At 41.8% G+C, this 21079-nt stretch overlaps 1 protein-coding gene across 6 annotated transcripts in view; it reads right to left on the reverse strand.

Moving 5' to 3' along the window:
* Nucleotides 1–4127: 4127 nt before the first annotated feature.
* Nucleotides 4128–21079, reverse strand: part of CNTFR (ciliary neurotrophic factor receptor) — a 756323-nt gene continuing 739371 nt past the window's right edge. For 5 of the 6 annotated variants that reach the window (XM_077474624.1, XM_077474626.1, XM_077474625.1 and 2 more), the window contains one exon: nt 12237–12391. In XM_077474624.1, the coding sequence (XP_077330750.1) occupies nt 12237–12391 (155 nt within the window). Of the gene's footprint in view, nt 10190–12236; nt 12392–21079 lie in introns of those variants that run through there. The other variant, XM_077474629.1, reaches the window with a different exon arrangement.

The following is a 21079-nucleotide window of genomic DNA, read 5'->3' on the forward strand; positions in this document are numbered from 1 at the left end:
CCAGGCTCAACCACCAGGTACGTGACAGTCCCTGACCATTTCCCCTGAGCTGTGAGCCCTTCTAGGGTCGCTCCCTAGCCTGAGAGACTGGGATCTGTAGCCAGTACTCTCCAAATTACCGGGAGAAAGGATTTTTCCCTTTCGCAGGTTTTGATCCTGCAACCACCAGTTTAGTCTTAAGCGTGCCCGAGGAGAGAAGCACATTGGATAATCCAGAGCTTCTGTTCCAATCCAACAAGATGTCTTGTTGTTAAGGCCTGGAATGGAACTGGGCTTTGGGCACTGCCTGAAAGGAGGACACCATCCTCCCTAGAAGACTCATACAGAGCCGAATGGAAGGTTGTCTGGTGCCCCTTATCTTATGCACCTGACCCTTCAGGACACAGATCCTTACAAGTGGCAAGAATACTCTTGCTTGAACCGTATCTAGGATCAGACCTAAACACTTTAGACTTTGAGCTGGTTTCAAGGCTGACTTTTCGGTATTTATGATCCAGCCTAAGCTCTTCAAATACTGCACTGTGCATATTATGCTCTGTTCTAGAGCCTGTGATGAGTGATCTCTGAGCAGGAGACCGTCCAGACAAGTAAAGGGGTTTCACTTACCCGTCAAGGCGCAGGGCAGCTTAGAAACTAAGAGCCCAAACTTCACCCATCACGGCAGGTTCCTGTCACTTGAGGACCTTCAAGGATTGTGTACCTTTTTCATGTTTAGGGTCCACTCCCTTGGACCAGTACAGCACCCTGCAGGAATGCCTTAGCGCTGTGGTGTCCAGGATTCCACTTTGCAGGGTCCAGTGCCCGGAGGCCGCATTACAGCCAAAACCCTTGCAGGATCCAGATTCTTCTTTGCGAGGCACCGTTTATCTAAGCATATAAAGACTGTGTCAAATGGATCCGATCGGTTATTCACTAGATTCATTTAAGAACCGTTTGTGGGACTAGAGACCTGGAGCTCAGAGAGCTCAAACAAACCATGCCATCCACCTTGCGGACACTGGTAAAAAAAACTGAAGTACTTCCTGTATGGGAGGGGTTATATAGGGGATCACTTCCTGTCTAAAGACCTATGGTCTACCAGTGTCCATTCACCTGGAGATGGAGTATAACCCAGCAGGTAATGAATATTAGCCTGACTCTGTGTCCCATGATGTATGAAAAAGAAACATTTGTTTTGCTTCATTACTTACATAAATTTGTTACATTGATTTAATTTGTTTTCAGAATTAGTTTCTTCAAATTTTAATCAAATTCCATTCAAATTCAATCGTATTCTATTCAAAATTCGAATTTTAGAAGATGCTTACATTATTTCTATTCCATTCTATTGTTTTTTTTCTCTTCTATTCTATTATATTCTGTTATTTTATTTTCTACTCAAATTTATTCTATTCAAAAATTAAAATTTTGGAAGACGGTTATATTCTTTCTATTCTATTGTTTTCTATTCTTTTTGAATTCAAATTAATTCTATTTGCATTTTGGAAGATGGTTATATTCTTTCTATTCCATGCTATTGTTTTTTTCTATTCTATCCTATTATTCACTATTCTTAATGTTTGTATTCTATTCTATTTTTTTCTATTCTATTCAAATTCAAATGTATTCTATTTGAAATTCAAATGTATTCAAATTTCGGAAGAAGGTTATATTTTTCTATTCTATTGTTTTTCTATTCTATTATTTTCTATTGTATTTTTGTATATTTTATTCTAATGCAAATGCATTCTATTCAAAATTCTAATTTCGGAAGATGGTTATATTCTTTCTATTCTATTGTTTTTTCTATTCTATTATATTCTTTTATTTTCTATTCTGTTCAAGTTCGGTACTTTAAACATTGGCTTTCTTCTTGCCATTCTTCCATAAAAGTCAGATTTGTGGAGAGCACAACTAATAGTTGTCCTGTGGACAGATTCTCCCACCTGAGCTGTGGATCTCTGCAGCTCCTCCACAGTTACCTCTTGTCTGCTTCTCTGATGAATGGTCTCCTTGCCCGGCCGGTCAGTTTAGGTGGACGGCCATGTCTTGGTAGGTTTGCAGTTGTGCCATACTCTTTCCATTTTCCGATGATGGATTGAACAGAGCTCCCTGAGATGTTCAAAGCTTGGGATATTTAATAACCTAACCCTGCTTTATACTTCTCCACAACTTTATCCCTGACCTGTCTGGTGTGTTCCTTGGCCTTCATGATGCTGTTTTTTCACTAAGGTTCTCTAACATACCTCTGAGGGCCTCACAGAACAGCATAATTTATACTGAGATTAAATTACACACAGGTGGACTCTATTTACTATCTATGTGACTTCTAAAGGCAATTGGTTCCACTCGATTTTAATTCGGGGTATAAGAGTAAAGGGGGCTGAATATAAATACATGCCACACTTTTCACATATTTATTTTAAAAAAAATGTTGAAAACCATTTATCATTTTCCTTTCACATCACAATTATGTGCCACTTTGTGTTGGTGTTTCATGTAAAATCCCAATATAATACATTTACGTTTTTGGTTTTAAAATGACAAAATGTGGAAAATTTCAAGGGGAATGAATACTTTTTCAAGGCACTGTATATGGTGTTCACAGCTGGTTGAAGTGCACTTGTACCCAGACTATGCACATTAACCTCTTATGGACTGCCCTACGCAGATATACTGCGGCAAGGCGGCCCTCCTGTGCACGCCTGCAACCGGCACCCAATGTGATTGGACACAGAGGGAGCCAATCAGCAGTTCCGGTGAAATGGGAACCATTCTTCCTTCTACCACCATAGGGTCCCGCTCTTCCAATTGGTAGTGTAATGCCACGTACACACTTAGTCTGGCGGACTGTCCGCCGGACTTTCCGAACTAGCTACCTGCCCACACACGGTACTTTTGGGGCGGACTAGGTATGGCGGACTAAGTCCGCTGGACTATCCGGCGTACTTTTGAAATGAACGGACTTGCCCACACACACGGAGGAAAGTCCGCTCATTTTGAGCGCGGCTCCAGGTAGCCGGGACCAGCGACGGAAGCGTCGCTGGCCCCGTCACCTGGTATGAACTTAAAGGGGAATCCCTATGCCGAAAAAACGGCGTGGGGTTCCCCCCCTAGGTCCATATCAGACCCTTATCCGAGCACGCTACCCGGCCGGCCCCCCTCCTGAGCTGTACCAGGCCGCATGCCCTCAACATGGGGGGTGCCTTGGCCCCACCCCCTTTCCTGGCCGGCCGGGTAGCGTGCTTGGATAAGGGTCTGATATGGACCTAGGGGAGACCCCCACGCCATTTTTTCGGCGTAGGGATTCCCCTTTAAGTCCATACCAGGTGACGGGCCAGCGACGCTTCCTTCGCTGGTCTACCTGAAGCCGCGCTCAAGATGAGCGCGGGAAAAGTCTGTTCAATTCAAAAGTACGACGGACTGGCACACACACGGCCATACTGTCCGCCGAAATGCGAGTACGGCGGACAGATTGATGTGCAAAACTCCAACCTTAGTCCGCTGGAATTTGGGGTAAAAAAAGTCTGCCGGAGCCTACACGTGGGCGGATTGTCCGGCGGACTTGAGTCCGCCGGACTTTTCCACCGGTTTGTTTGATCGTGTGTACACGGCATAAGCCCCTGTACACACGGTCGGAAATTTCGACAACCAAATCCGTCTGATTTTGTCCGTCGGATTTTGCACCTCGGATCTTGTCCGAAACTGTTGCATACACACGGTCGGACCAAGTTGTCGAAAAATCCGATCATTCAGAACGTGATACGATGGGACTACGTTCAGGCTAGTAGCCAATAGCTTTGGTGTAGGAATTTGATCTGAGCATGCGTGGCACTTGGTCCGATCAAAATTCTCTACACATGATCGGAGTATGTCCGATCGAACCAGTTGGTCGGAAAATATTTCCAACAAGTTGGAAAATTGGGTCCAACGGATATTCAGACGGAATCAGTCCGATGCAGACCACACACAGTCGGATTATCCGACAACACGGTCCGATAGGACACATTCCGACGGATTCTCCGACCGTGTGTACAAGGGCTAAGACTTCCTCACAATAGGCGGAGATGTGAACTGAACAATTCTGACCCCAAAGTCCATGACAGATGTAAGAAGCCAGCCCCCCCCAAAAAAAAGCACAACACACATTTCATGAAATGATCACATTTAATGAACAAACTCTCATTTTATATACATCTATAAAAAATTCAAATACAGCATGTTAACATCATTTGTGTCATTGATTTTATTTTTTTTTTACATTTTATTTCATTTTTTTTTTTAATACTAGGACGAACGGTATTAAATACTGAATCTGCAAGGAAGAGGAGCCATTGTACAAAATATGGCGGTTGGGATGGAGGGCGGCCCGAGGGAACCTCAACACTGCTACATTCTGGTCCTGCGCTCTGTTCCGGTATGAACGGTATAGTACAGAGTTGACCGACACCGAGGCCGGGGCATGACTGAATGTACAAAAATGTGAACACAGGGTTAATACTGAAGGAATATCAGTCCTAGCTTTGTTATAGTAAAGACTTGCTATTCGAAGAAACTGACCATTTCTTTGAGCAGTTCATGAGTTTGAACCTAAAAGAACCATAAAAAAAAAATTATGTACTGTTATTAATTTATATTATATGATTTCCTTATAGTAAAGGAAATTTTGGGTTCAAGAAAGACTTGTGGATGGAAGGACTGTATTTACCATCATGGCACTTGTGGACATAAGTAGTAGGAGCAGCACCAAGCTCAAAAGGGTGTCATAATTTACATTTGCCCAGGGCAGCCATGTCCGTGGTAGGAGGCCAACACGGGAACTTTTCTTAGTCGCAAGATCGCTGGAGAAGGTGCATAATGGTCTGACCACAATTTTCTTTAATATTAGAATTATTGATGCCTGAAATTATGATCAATTTGAACCTGTGGCCTAATTATATCCTGGCTTTGAAATTTGAACTATTGGCAGCTACGATTCCCAACTACTGCATGCCAAACGGCATATATTGCAACCTCCCACTAACAGTCAGACAGATTCTTGTATCAAAGAACAAAAAGAAAAATCAAGTGCATTGGCTAAAACATATTAGGACTTTTCTTAGAAAAATAAAGAACAGGACTTTAAAAGGGTACAAAACCCATTTAATCTTGCAATATTGATTAATGGAGAAAGGGCAATTAAACCCATTGACCTGCCTGTTCTGGCGTGGTCTCCTTCTGGAACCTCCTGCAGGTTCTACCAAAGTTCATCAAAGGCTTTGAAGACTTCTATACATAAGTGTGTACTTCTAGGGTTAGGACAAGGGTCTCCAAACTTTCCAAAGAGCTAGCTTACTGTCCTTTAGACATTTGGGGGGCCGGACTGTGGCCATTGGAACTACAAAAGGTCCCGATATCAGGGGGAAAAAACGATGCCCCATCTATGGTGTCATTGGAAGGAATTGTGCCCCGTAATTGGTGTCATTGGGTGGAATTGTGCCCCATCGGTGGTGTCAATAATAGGAATTTTGCCCTTTGGGGTCAGTGGGGGATGATTATGCCCCTTTGTTGGTATCAGTGGATGAAATAGGACCAAGGACAAGGCAAAAGCAAGCATCTGGCCCCTGGCTGCAGTTTGGAGACCAATGGTCTAAGACCTAGAATAGGGAGGATGGAAGTTAAGTTTATACACACCACAGACTTACCTTGCTCCCTCTGTTACTGCTTCATCAGTTTAAAAGGACTTAAAAAATATTGTAAATAAAGTTGCCTGCAAATGAAGACTCCTAATACTTACCTCTCTGGCAGATAATGAGTCTTTACTTTGCGCTTTACAAAAGTTATGGCCTTCAGCAGCATCTGACACACTTCAGAGTTTTGCATGCACTGGGTTGAGGTGAACGCTGCTATCCCAGCCAGCCCATGTAAGATACAGGTAAATAATGGCCTCAAACAAAAACAAAGACAAATTCCAAATTTAAAGTGGAGTTCCACCCAAAAGTGGAACTTCCGCTCATTTGTCTTTGACAGGTATCTTGTGCCCACTTACGGGAGCCTGGGAGGCGGCAAATTACACCAGCAGCTCAGCTCCCTCCTTCTCCCTCATCCTTACCCCGCTGCCGGGCCAATAGGAGAGTGCAGGGGAGCCTCGAGCATTCGCAGTAGGGACCTGGCATGAAGCCGTAATGCTACACTGAAGGGTTCCCTTACCCGCAATGGCGCTGACAGCGCTGCACTCCAGGACAGGTAAGTGTCCTATTATTAAAAGTCAGCAGCTGCAGTATGTGTAGCTGCTGGCTTTTAATCTTTACAGCGGTGGGCAGACCTCCGCTTAAAGAACGGCCTCAGCCTGAGAATGTCCACAAACCACATCCCTTGATATGATTTGTCCCATCCACCGGGACTTAGTCATAGAGGTCCTGAGGCTGAGGCCATTCTTTCTTTACCTGTACGTTACATAGGCTGGCTGTGTATGTCGATGTTAAGAGTCTGCTGAAGGCTATAACTTTTGTAAAGAGCAAAGCAAATACCCATTACCTGCCATGCTATCTTCTGGATGAATATAAGGACATGGTGGCTCCCCTTCTCCTAGGATGAAAGAGAAGAAATCTTTCTCCAGTTTGAGTGGCACTCAAATCTTTAAGGCATTCAGGTCCCAGTGAATACTTGGATGCCTGGTCCTTACTACACAATGTTTTTCCATCCACCACCCAAGGGAACAATCACAGTGAAAAACCCTGTGTTTGTCACATTGCCAAGTGTACAAGATGTGATAAGATGGGAAGTAGGTATTAAGTATCTTCTTTTGCAGGCAACTTTTTATTTTTATTTTTCTTAGAAGCCCTAGGTCTATGGAAAGTGAGCATTTGATCCAATTTTTAGTGTCTGGGACTACATTGCATTGCCCCATCAATCAAAATATCCAGAATAGACACCACAAGAAGTATAAGCGTTGTTAGAATATGCTAAAGGCCCTGAGAAAGAGACTTCACTTTTGGACATGCCCAACCAATATGCCACTCCGTGCATTATAACAGCTAAATAAAGCTTTTCCTACTTCGATAAATGTGTCTTTACAGTAATATTAAGGCAATTCACTGTATATCAGTACAAGAAAAAACATGATAAGGCCAACAGTTTGTGGACACCTGACCATTTTGTTTGACATCCTCCACTCTTCTGGAAATTCTTTACACAAGACTTTGGAGTGTGTCTGTGGGACTTGGTGCTCAGTTAGCCAAGAGAGCATTTGTGAGGCCAGGCACTAATGTTGGATGACAGAATATAACTCACAATCAGTTTTCCAGTTAATCTCAAACGTGTTCAGAGCAGTTGATGTCACATCACTCAAGATCCTTCACACCAAACTAATTCAAGGCCTTTCTTTACGGGACTATGTGCGCATGGGGCACATTCATGCTGGAACAGAAAATGGTCCCCAAACTGATATCACAAGCTCCAAAGACCACAATTATCTACAATGTCTATGTATAATGGAGTATTACCAGTACCCTTCACTGGATACACCTGAACTCCATCATTTGGAGGGGGTCCACATACTCTTGGCTAAGTAAGGCCCCATTCACACCAGAGGACTGATTGGGTTCAGATGTCTGTTTTTCAGGCTGACCCAATCAGACCACCCATTGTTCTCAATGGAGCGGTGGATGTCAGCGGACATGAGTCCACTGACCCCCCCCCGGGATTCGTTCTGATCTGCTAAAACAGACGGATGAGGATACGTTCAACCTCCATCCGACTGATCAGATGACAGTCAGATGGAAAAAGATAGTCTGTTTCCAGAGAGAACAGCAGGCTCTGTCCATGTCCACTCTGCAAGGCCACAGTCCAAATGTATAGGTCATACTATTTAACAATTAATTGAGCTAATTCATTCAAGACTCCTGTTTTAGGTATTAGTGGAGTCTTTTGGACTTACACTTTCTATATCACTCTGCAAATCCAGTGGAATGATCTCCTTATGTGAATTACAAAGTCTTATCCTACCACAGAATCCCATTCTTTCTGCTGAAGTAGGGGACAGTCTCACTGCTCCTGCTGCATCCTTTTTACATTTTAAATAAATAAAAAAATCCAAAGGCCCACTGGAATTGTTATGCTAGAAGAGCAGACCAGGAAATTCTGGATGAACAGACCTGGAAAAAGTGCAAGGATCTTGCTAATCATGTCCCTGAGAGATATGAGAATTAGGGATGAACCAATCCACTGGAAACTAGTCAACAGTGATGATTTATCTATCAGTCAGTGGACTAGACCTTTAAATCGAGCATTCATTCAGTTTATTAGTGATTACAAAAATTGTATTAATATCTGACAATTCGTTTAAAGGCTAACTCCACCTTTAGCAACATGTTACACCTGTATTTAGGCTGAGCAACCCCCTGTGACAGCATGTGGAGGTTCTTCTCCCCCACGGCAGCTGTCAAATGTGAAATGGGCATGAACCATTGATCATGGGTGCAATGCTTTGCAGTGCCTGTGAAAAGAAATAACAAATGCACATTTTTTTCCTGCAAAATTATGTGCATTTATTATTGTTTTTTGATAAAGAAGAATTTCACCTTAAAGGGGAGAAATTCTGATTTTTTTGTATATAATTCTACACCATAGAAGTTTATGGATTTTAAGAAATAATTTTTGTTTTAAATTCTGCTTTAAACAAAATATTTATGAACTAAAAATTAACTTGCATATTGGCTTTGAATCATAGATCTTTTTCTGAACAGGTGTTTAGAGGGTGCCGCAAAGGGTGCATACACTATGCCAACAACTTGCAAAGACTTGAAAATCCCTATGAAAATTGAATGATGTCACAATAAGTCTATAACAAGACTATGCACAATAGAAGTTGTTTTATGGTTTATAAGATATAATGTTTGTTTTAAATTTTGCTGCCAAAAATATTTATGAAATAGAAAGTAACTTGCATATTGGCTTTGAATGAAAAGATCTTTTTTTCTGAACAGGTGTTTACAGGGTACCACAAAGGGCACCTACGTTACACCTACAACTTCCAAAGACTTGAAAGTTCCTATAAAAATTAACTGATGTCACAAGACTTCTATAACAAAAGTATAGGACTGATTTACCAGCTCTTTTTTTTTTTTGATCAGACATTTTGATTGGACAAAATCTATTGAACCTTAACACATTCTGTTTGGCATAAAAAAGGAACATAGTGATGTAGCATTTTCATCTGAAGTCCTGCATGAAAATAAGATCAGTGCAGCATTGTGTTCCAAGTTGATGTGAAATTTTAAACCCACAATGGGTGGAAATAAGTTTCAGAAATGTATGAAAAAGTCTTCTGATGAAACAGGTTGATTGTTCACTGTTCATAATAAAAATGTTCACCTCCTAAAGAAGCTCACAGCAGCGTCAGGAAACTTCCATAGCTTCCCAGACCAATTTTAATGGATTGTTTGCCTTGAGACACGTTACCAGCCACAATACCATCACTTTTTGTCTTGTGGTATCAAATTTGAGGGTAAGGAGATTCCTCCTTCAAAGTCTTAACCAACAACTCAAAGAAGGTGAAAATCAAGATGTGCAAAGTCTTCCCATTTGGCAAAAAAAGAGAAAAAGCATCAAAAAAAAGAAAGGCGCGTGCGGTTCCAGGAACATCGATAGAGTGATAATTGATCTGTGGCTCAGAACATTCCATAAGGATCATTTCCAAGTTTTTTTTTCTCTCCTCAAGAAAGAAGCGGCATTGATTTACGCGGTATGTTAGAAAGCACAGCATTGTGGGTAAAACTCTAGAAGTTGTCTTTGGCATGGTGGTATAGCTGTATGATCCTATGACATTTTTTAGCGCCCCATCATCCAGAAAGTTTTCAAAAATAGTGAGTTTGTCCAGTTGCCCACGATTACGCTGTGCAATGTGTACATTTGGTTTGCTTTCAATAAAGCACTCCTTGTTTTGGCAGAATTTTTATATATCCAAGTATTGTTATTACTGTTCAATTTTATCTTACGTTGTGTGTTTTGTTTTATCCATTCTTTTTTCTATATTTCTTTTTTTTCTTTTAATTGCTGGGCATGGCAATGTTCCATTTTTTTTTTCTCAGGCGAATTTGTCCATTCCAAGGAAAATAAAAATGTATAACCAATGAAGATAAAATGAAAATAAGTTGTATCCTCCTTAACATGTGCAAAATAGAGAAAAAATATTGAAATACTTTTTTTTGTGAAAAGCCAACTAAGGAATCTGCAAAACGAAAAAAAAAAAAAATTGTGTGAGATTTTCAATTTGGCATCTCAAATTTCACATATTAAAAGGTACATTATTGAAAGTTTACAGAAACAAATCTAAAAAAAAATGTTTTTTCTTTCTGCAATACTACATATTTTGTTTATTTTACAGATAACCTGCATGCAAAAAAAAAAAAAAAAAAGACAATTGCATTTTTAAAATAATTAGTTCTTTTAATGGTAACCTAAAACACAACTGTAAAAGCTTTATTTTAATTTATGTTAAGTTATTTTTTATCTATATTTTATATTGCTATTCATTTTTTTTTTTATATTTAACATCTGGATTTAGGTCAGCTTTAATATAATACCCTGCAAATTTGCAAATAGGACATATTACCTCTTAGCAGTTGTCTTCCCAGGCTAAGTATGTGCAAATAGTACTTTGCTTACATTCAGCTGTCTTCAAACCAGGTCTTGCAAACAAAAAGTAAAGCAACAAGGATTCCTCCAGTCCATATGGACTGAAGCATTGGACTAAAAAAAAAATTTACTTTGTGATTCTACTGTATTGAATGTTTTTTATATCACAACAGCTCTCTATTGCCCATGGAACCCCAGTGGTTATGGAAGGAAGGGGTCAGAATACCAAGCCGTAAGGACTAGTGCTCTCAAATTTTATAGCTTGGTGTACTGTCTTATTAAGAGATAATTGCCATCAATAAAAAAGGTCACTACCTGAGGGTTGCAGGGCAGTGTCAGGTATTGACAGTGGCGCATGGTAGACCTTTTATTGAGATATTAAGGGTCAAAAAGCACTGGACTGTTGATCCAACTGTATTGAATAATTGTTATATTATGGCAGTTGTCTACTGCCCCATGGAGCCCCAGTGAGTATGGAAGGAAAGGGTCAGAACACCAAGCCTTAGGGACTGCTGCTTTCAATATCTATGGCTTGGTGTAGGATCTTATCAAGGGCTAACTGGTATCAAGGAATAGAGTCTCTAGCCGTTGTACCTGAGGGTTGCAAGCAGTATCAGGTATTGATGGTGAAGCATGACTAACAATTTCCTGAGAAATTGGGGTGGTGAAGCGCTGGACTCTACTACTCCTTGGAGCCCCAATGAATAAAGAAGGAAAGGATCAGAACACCAAGGCCACAGAGACTGGTGCTCTCAATATCTATGTTTTGGTGCAAGGTGTTATCAAAAACAAAGTACCATCAAGGAGGGGGGTCCATATCCACTGTACATGAGGGTTGTGAGGCATTGACGGTGGAGTGTAGCAGGCTTTTCATTGAGGAATTGTGGTGGTGGAGCGCTGGACTCAAATTTTGGTAATCTAACTTTATTGAATAATTGTTATATTATGGCAGTTTCTCTTGCCCTAATGCAGCCCCAAAGGATGAGACTGCCAAGCCATAAGGATAGGTTGTCTCAAAATCTAGGGCTTGGTGTAGGGTCTTTTTCAAAGCTAACTGACATCGAGAACGAAGGTCCGTATCCACTGTACCTAAGGGTGGGCAGGAAGTAGAACGTGGTGACGGTGGAGCAACAGGTCAGACAGCTATGGAGCATTCCAGTGACTGTGTGGAGACACAGGTGTTGTGAAGATGCACAGGATACACTGAGTAACTAGATTACATCGGATGCTCTGGAGTCACGGGGCACACTGGTACATTGGGGGTCATGGGATGACACTGGGGCACGTCAGGTGTCATTCTGAGTCACTAGATGATATGGGTGCACTGGAGCACAGTAGATGACACTAGAGTGCATAGGAGGTCACTCTGAGTCACAAGGACAGGTAAGTATAGTAGTTCTGGTAAAATGTAGTGACACCTTCCTCGAATGCCGAGCCTTGTGTCATTTTGCAGTTTGAAGTAGAGTTGTCTCTTGATTGGTCATTCTACCGATCAAGGGAGCTTCCAATCTCTATGGCTTGGAGCTCTATTTTTTTTTTTCTCTTCAAACAAGCTGTCTTTCATTGATACATGGTATCTCAAATCTGTATAATATGATTGGACAGCACATTGACATTAGCAACGGTGGAATGAGAGACTCTTACCACATAAGTAAAATTCCAACTGGAACCAATAACAATAGAGAAGGATAGAATACTTGGGCTGAGTTTTCTGTAGGCTCTGGATCGCACACCTTGGTAGTTGGAGGTGTCATATAAGTCGTTGTGGTCGTTGTTGTGATTGTCGTTGTGGTTTCTAAATAAGAGATGAAAAACAAGAGGTTATAATACAGCTCATTTGTCTAGTCATCGTACATACACCTGGCAATTGCACTGCATACATTAATCGACTGACATTTAGCAAACATTACAACGTGCGTCTAAGGATGAGTAAATCGAAAATTTTAAAATGTAAAATTTATCCAAAAAAACAAAAAATGCTTGTGTTTGATTTTGGATGGTGTGGCGAGGGGTTGGAACCCCTATCAGGTTTTTATTGCTAGTAGCTGGAGAAGGATGGGGCGCTATAGCAATTGTAATTGTGTCCAAAATAATTTTTCACAGTGTGTTCTCAACAAAACCAGAGCCAAGGGTATAGATGATTTGGTGCTATTGTCAGTAACAAATAAATATAATAAATTACACCTTATTGCCCACTTAACTGTAAACATGAATTAGTAATAAACATAATTGAGATCTAGGCAATAAGGAATGTATCGAAAAGTAAAAAGAACAAACTCAGATTTATTGTAGCAATGACAAATGTATATATAAAATGGAGTCTAAGGGACCCCCCCTCCAAACAAAATATATTTAAAAAGATAAATAAAAATGATAAATATCTTAATGTTGTGGGATCACCTGCTCTATATCAATATCTTCTCACGTTCTTAAAGCAGAGTTCCGCCCCCTCCCCTCCCAAAAATGTTAAGTTAGAAGCTATACACATACTATAGCTGCTGACTTGAAATATTAGGACACTTACCTGTCCTAGAATCCAGCGATGTCAGCAACCCAGCAAATGTTTTCATTGGCTCCCGGGAGATTCCACCACCACTGCCAGTAAGGGGACTCAGCAGTCAAGCCTTGTGGCTTCACAGCTAGTTCCTTACTGCGCATGCATGAAACGCGCTGTGCTCTCTTACTGGCTCGGCAGCAGGGGAAGGAGGAGGGGGGCCGGACTTCTGACGTATCTCGCCGCAGTGAATTTTGACGGATGTAGGGACAGGGCACCAGTCAAAAATAGGTACCTGCTCCCCACCCCCCCCCCCCCCCGGCTGAAATTTGCCAAATGTGGCACCGGAGGGGGGGGAGGAATTAGATAAGCAGAAGTTCCACTTTTGGGTGGAACTACACTTTAATAATATGAATATGAACAGATTATTATATACAGAGAGGAGGTTAAAGAGGCAAGACGTTAAAGATGAAGTTTAGCCTTAAAAAAAAAAATCTTCCCACAGCCAGTTTTTTTTTTGCTACAGGTCTCTATTGCCGCCATCTTGGAAATGGCAGTTGGCTGTGACTTCCTCAGCAATAACAGCGTTCTTTCAAAATATTCAACCAGTCAGAAACTCCAACTACTTAACTTCTGTTTTTTTGAAACCATCAGTAATTGGAGATTTTGACGAATTGCTGTTTGGACATACCAGCAACCGAATAAAGTCTGGTACAGGAAGATTTAGCTATTTTGACAGCACAGTGGGTAATGAGGACAAAGTTGTTGCCGCCTTGGAGGTGGCCATTTTGTTGGCTAGTATCAGAACGGAGTAAGAATCTCCACCCATAATATTGTGCACCGGAGTCTATTCGGTTATTGGTGTTGTCTCCAAACAGCAGTTTGTCAAAACCTCCAATTACTGCTGGTTTCAAAAAACAGGAAGTTAAGTAGTTGGAGTTTCTGACGGGTTGGATATTTTGACAGAACACCGCCTCTCAAGTATGCATGTACAAAATTGTATGATGCTGCTGAGCTGCCTTATGCGAGGCTGTGGGTGGGCAGCAGTCATGTCTAAGTGCACGTCATTCTTGCCTAGGTGAGAATTGAGGAAGTTGGACCAGGTAACAGCTGACTGAACAAAAAAAAAAAAAACTGTGTATGGTCAGCTTTAAGCTGGCCATAGACGGATCGAATCTCGGCTAGTTCAGTAGGGACCAACCAAGATTTGATCCATCTTTAGGCAGACTGGTTGTACTGAAATCCATTGATTGACTTCAGTACAATCAGCCTGTTGGATTTTTTGCATTCGATCACTGCCGGCAGCTATAGCCCTCTAGCTGTAATCTGCTGGCAAGGAAGACTCCCTGCTGGTAAAACACAAGTGCCCTGTGGGAGGGATTCCCCCATCAACGTTGACTGTGCTGATGGTGGAATAGAGCAGTTTTCCCGTGGTTTCCAGAAAGAAAATTGCATCATCTATGCCTTGCCCTAGTCGTTCTTTGTCCTTATGACCATTATCAATGAGAGACTTTTTTCCAATGGGAAAATCTGTTCTGGTAACAACTTGCTAAGAGGACTTTAGACAGATCTACTCTCACTTCTTGTTGTGTCCACAAGACAGAAAGGAAATGTCCCCAATGGGACAAAGACTGTTAGTAAAAAAATCAAAACAAGAATACCCTTTAAATATGGCCTTCCATTGCAAGCAGAAGGCAATGGATTGTCCACCAGCCTCCATCACTTTGAGGCGGCGCCACTGCCCACCCCTCTCCCTCGCAGAGCTGGGAGATCCAAATCCTGTGAGAATTAACTCCAGCCCATTGCACGAGTGCATTCTCATGGGATTTCAAGCTTCCATCTCTGCCAGGTGGCATGACGGCATCATTGGTGCCCGTTGGAGGGAGGCTGGGGGGGCCAAAGTAAGTATTTTTTTTTTCCTTCAGGGAAATGGGCTCTTCAAAAATGTATTTTTTGAGCCATTTCTGTTGCAGATGAGGAGAGGGGGTCAGGTAGTCACCAACTACCCTCTCCAGTTTCTAGTAATCAGAGCCTTATGACGTGTAGCAGTTGGGCGTGAGCCCCTTTCAGTCTTTAAGGACAGGCGTAGAATCCCCCCGGTTGGGAGTTCATTTGTAGTGCTTATAAGGTCTTGGTATGGTTGGGATTTTTTGAAGGTTATCCATGCGTCCCATGTGGCCGTGAATTTGGAGAAATTATCCATGTCTGTTTAGATCAGCTCCTCCATCTCAGCAACACAATTTATTTGATTAAGCCACTCAGGATTAATCATGTGCAAGGCAACCAACTTTTGGTATAGTTTTTTGGGAATTTTAGTTAGATACAAGAGATACTGTGCAGGGCAGAAGTAGCGGGAGTAGGGACGCTGGTTCACTTTTAACCTTCCCTGCTCTATCTGAAATAAAAAGCGAAAAGTTTTGGCTTTGATATACATTAAAAACATTCCTTTTAAGCCTGAAACAGATGGACTCTAATAACTGTCGACAGGGGGGACAGGAATTTCCTTCCCCAGGCCCACCTAGACAATTATCGCCTTGATTTCATGTGCAAGCTTTTTTATTCTACCGCACTTTGTAAATCCAGAATCCCAGGCCACGGGGGCCATGAAACACTTTATAAATTGAAAGTTTCCAAAGTCTTCCGTTATCATTTGCATTGCAAACAACATCCGTCTTCATTTAAGTGCAGGTTTCCCATTTCGAGCCCAGTCATTCATGTTTCCGAGCTCACAAAACCCATTCTGGAGAACATAATTCATATTCTAAATCCGGTTATTTACATCCCAGGGAACGTCATTCACATTCTGCTCTAAAAAGCAGGATTTTCCCCAATGGCCCTTAAGTCAATTACAGTGCAGGGCTGATGATAATTATGATATATGGCTTGTTACAGTGCTCAAATAGCTTCCTTCTTGCTAAGTTCCCTTCCACTCCAAAGCTCCTACCCAGCAAGTGAGCGAGGTGAGCAGTGGGGAGGGGGAGGCGCGCGCTTTTAAATGGAAATTAATTTAGGAAACGGCCAATTTCCTGTTAGGTGATACTGCAGCTACTAAACCGTACAAGAAAATGTACAGTTTGGATCGCTGCCGGGGCTCGCTGAGCAAACATCTTCATACAACAAAAAGCCGAATGGTACAAAGTTCAGGCAGAATGAAACCCATTAAACATATTACACAAGACGACTGTGGATGGTTGTGGCTGGTGTGGGGCTGGGTTAATGGCAGTTACATTTATTAGATATATTTTAAGCTGTAACTTGTTTTACGAAAGCTTTACTGGTTTAATTGCCTACATGTACAATGTGCTCCTTAAATATTCCAGTTATCTAAGTAGTTATAGGTTACCCTAAACTAGCTGGCCATGGTTTGTTCTTGTATTTAATGTCCTACTGGTCTGATTGGCTACAGGCGATCTTTTCAATTAAATGTTTTACTAATATGATTTGCAAAAGGTAAACTTTCCCAACAAAAGTTTAGTGATCTGATTGGCTACAGGTTGGTCCAGTCTATTGAATGTTCTACTAATCTGATTGGAAATTAGTTGGTCTTGCCCTTAATGTTCTACTAATCGGGTTGGCTACATTCGGTCTTGTCTGTTGGATGTTCTGCTGATTGCTGGTCCACAGGTTGGTCTTCTCCATTTAATGCTCTAATGATCTGATTGTCTACAGTTTGGTCTTCTCCATTCAATGCTTTACCGATTTGATTTTCTACAGGATGGTCTTGTCCATTTAATGCTCTACTAATATGACTAACTACTGGTTGGTCTTGTCCACTGAATGTTCTACTGATCTGATTGGCTACAGGTGATCTTTTCCATTAAATGTTTTATCAATCTCATTGGCAAAAGGTAAACTTTTCTAATGGAAGTTTAGCGATCTGATTGGCCACAGGTTGGTCAAGCCTATTAAATGTTCTACTGGTGTGATTGGAAATTAGCTGGTCTTGTTCTTAATGTTCTACTAATCTGGTTGGCTACATTCAGTCTTGTCTGTTGGATGTTCTGCTGCTTGTTCATCCACAGGTTGGTCTCCTCCATTTAATGTTCTAATGATCTGATTGTCTACAGTTTGGTCTTCTCCATTCAATGTTTTACCGATCTGATTTTCTACAGGATGGTCTTGTCCATTTAATTCTCTACTGATATGACTAACTACTGGTTGGTCTTGTCCACTGAATGTTCTACTGATCTGATTGGCTACAGGTGAACTTTTCCATTAAATGTTTTATCAATCTCATTAGCAAAAGGTAAACTTTTCCAATGAAAGTTTAGTGATCTGATTAGCCACAGGTTGGTCCAGCCTATTGAATGTTCTACTGGTGTGATTGGAAATTAGCTGGTCTTGTTCTTAATGGTCTACTAATCTGGTTGGCTACATTCAGTCTTGTCTGTTGGATGTTCTTCTGATTGGTTGTCCACAGGATGGTCTTCTCCATTCAATGTTTTACTGATCTGATTGGCTACAGGTTGGTCTTCTCCATTTAATGCTCTACTGATATGACTAACTACTGGTTGGTCTTGTCAACTGAATGTTCTACTGATCTGATTGGCTATGAGTTGGTCTTGTTCATTCAATGTTCTATGAATCAGACTGGATATAGGCTGGTCTTGTCTATTTAATGTTCTACCTAACTGATTGCCTACTGTTTGGTCCAGTCCACTCAACGTTCTACTGATCTGATTGGATATAGATTGGTATTATGTCTTGCTGGTCCAGCACGGAGACACACTTCTTAGGGGTCCTGTAAAACAGTTTGGCCTTGGAACTGCTACTAAAACTCCCCAAACTCTGGTATTGACTAGGTCTCTACTGCTGTCTCTGAATATGGTACAACATTATTCTATCATCTTAAGTAAACCCTTATTGAGTGGGCTGTCAGGGCTTCACTGTGATGAGTTGGTCTTGTATTTATTTTTCCAACTAATCTGATTGGATACAGGTGGTCTTATCTATTGATGTGGATGTTCTACTAATTGGTTGACCACAGGTTGGTTCATTTAATGTTACCCTGATCTGATTGGCTACAGGCTGTTCTTATCTAGTTAATGTTCTTCCTATATGACTACCTACTGGATGGTCTTGTCCACTAAATGTTCTACTGATCTGGAGGTGTATGCGAAAATCCGTCAGGGCAGACATGCAAGCCTGAGGCTCCGTTTCGGGAATAAATGGCCGCTAACAGCTGACGCCGGCACCACCGTCAATTACCTCCCACCTGGTCAACACACAGGGACAAGCCCGGATCACACACTATGCTCCAAAACAATCCTGGACGTCCTAGCGCGGGCCTCCACTAAGATGACGGCGGTTTCCTCCTCACAAAAACACTCTCCTCGCTCAGAAAAGCAGCATCTCATACACGCCGAGTCAGACACAGACCAGGAAACCATCCTCCCTGTCTCCCTATTCTGACTCACCACTAGAAGACATGCTTAAACAATTTGATCACTTCCTGCTTTGGCTAAGGAACAGGAAGTAAGGGTGAATAATCAATAGGACAAGGGTTGAATTCTCCCTTACTCTATCCAAAATGTAAAAAAAAAAAATGTGCCTTTAAATCTACTATTGCACTATTCTACTATTGTAAGTATATAACTGGTAAGTATGCATCCATCATTATGCTAGCTACTCATGGCAGATCTAAATGGTCAATAAGATCTGAGATCCATTTTTCTTCATCTGCCATACAGGTTATTGTGTTTTTTTTAATGTGATGATTTTACTAAAAAAAAAAAAAAAAAAGAAACACATTTCTTATATAGAAACATAGAAGAGTGGCACCAGAAATAGACCAACTGGTCCATCAAGTTTGCCATTTTTACTTTGTCTGAGTATAGATCAATGTTTTTTCCAAGTATGTTCAAACTACTTACTTATTGAAAATCTTGCCCTCCGGAACCTTATTCACATCTAGACATGCCCAAAGGCTGCCTGGTGAAGAGGAGTAAAAGGTCTCCATTGGTGTCCTACTGAGTGAGGGATGAAGATGAGTACGAGGATTGTGTATGCCACCGCGCCCCCCCCCCCCCCCCCCCCCACACCGTCATGGATTGTGTATGCCATGTTCGAGCAGAAGCCCTCACGGCAAGCCCTGACTGAGCTGCCCTTACTCCACCCTGCAGCCCCCGGCCAGCCCCAGTTCTGGAACCTGGAGCCGGTGCAGCAGGCGCTGTCCAGCATGACCTGTCTGCTGAGAAGAGAGTACCTGGAACGGAGCTTCAGCCTGGGATTGGAGATGGGAGGAGGCAGGGAAAAGGAAAAGTGGGAGGGGAGCTAAGTCCCCTGCACCATGCCCCCCGGGCCAACAGTTGTCAGTCAGCCCCTGGGAATCAGGACCTCCTTCCCCCTGTTGATGACTGCTCTATTGATAATAGGTTGATTAAAGGAAAAAAGAGGACCTCCTTTCTCCTGCTGGTGACCCCTTAGTTATCGGAAGATCATTAAAGAGGAATCAGGACATCCTTCCTCCTGTTGGTGATTCCGCTTGTGATATAAAGATCTAGAGAGAGGAATGAGGACCTCCTTCCTCCTTCTGGTGATACCTTTAGTAATATAAAGATCTATGTAGAGGAATTAGGTCCTCCTTTTTCCTGTGGTTGATACCTCTAGTGATATAAAGATATATATATATAGAAGAATCTAGATCTCCTTCATACTGATGGCGACCCCTCTAGTGATATAAAGATCTATATAGAGGAATCAGGACCTCCTTCCTCCTGATGGTGATCCCTCTAGTGATATAAAGATCTATATACAGGAATTTATAGAGGAATTAGAACCTCCATCCTCCAGCTGGTGACCCCTCTAGTAATATAAATATCTATATAGAGGAATCAGGACCTCCTTCCTCCTGATGGTGATCCCTCTAGTGATATAAAGATCTATATACAGGAATTTATAGAGGAATTAGAACCTCCATCCTCCAGCTGGGGATCCCTCTAGTGACATAAAGATCTATATAGAGGAATCAGAACCTCCATCCTCCAGCTGGTGACCCCTCTAGTAATATAAATATCTATATAGAGGAATCAGGATCTCCTTCCTTCTGCTGGGGATCCCTCTAGTAATATAAAGATCTATATAGAGGAATTAGAACCTCCTTCCTCCTGCTGGTGAATCCCCTAATGATAAACTATACAATTCTATTTGCTTTTCCCTCAGCCTGATCACACTGTTTGCTCATTTTGCACTCATCTGAGATAAGCAATCAGCTCTTGAAAATTTCCAAACTTGGACTGGTTTTCTGGAGATACAATCCACAGAAGAATCGGATGACCCGTGTAATTGGGTTGCACCATGTAGGCACCATAGGAAGGCCAGAAGATGATATATGTGTGTAATGTGATTTGCTTTCCCGGAGACGTCTCTCCAGTGTCTGCATCTAATCCATACATCCTCCTTCCACCCTGAGAGGCCTCTATATAAACCCCGGAGCTTGTCCCATGAACATTATATATTATATCCTCATTATTAATACTCAACATCAAAGCCTTGTTTGCTTGGCACTGAGCTCTGATCCATCTAGAACACGACACCCCCCTGCCAGGACACAATGAAAAACTCCACCTGGGGGAGTTGGGGCCTGCTGACCTCTCAAGCTGGAACATTACAAGGGTAATTAAACCCTAATGAGTAAATAATGAAGACCCACAAAGGCTGCAGACTCTTTAACCCTTCAATAGAGAAGAGAAATTGCAGCCCAGCTCAGGAAAGATCAGATACTGAGGCCTTCCTGTGTTTCCAAACTTTGACTTGGATTCAGTTATTCTTCTTGAACTAGTGTGCTGGTGGGACATTAGAGTGTAAGCTCCTCTGGTGCAGAGACTGATGTGACTGGCTCAGTGTTCTCTGTACAGCACTGCGGTATATGTCAGAGCTATATAAATGTATCATAGTAATAGTGTGTGACTGTGGGGGGGCATTAGAGTGTAAGCTCCTCTGGTGCAGAACGATGTTAATGGCTCAGTGTTCCTCAGTACTCATGCATAC

The sequence above is a fragment of the Lithobates pipiens genome, unplaced genomic scaffold (assembly GCF_037356315.1).
Source record: "Lithobates pipiens isolate NorthernLeopardFrog02 unplaced genomic scaffold, aLitPip1_a1.2 Scaffold_97, whole genome shotgun sequence".
NCBI lineage: Eukaryota > Metazoa > Chordata > Amphibia > Anura > Ranidae > Lithobates > Lithobates pipiens.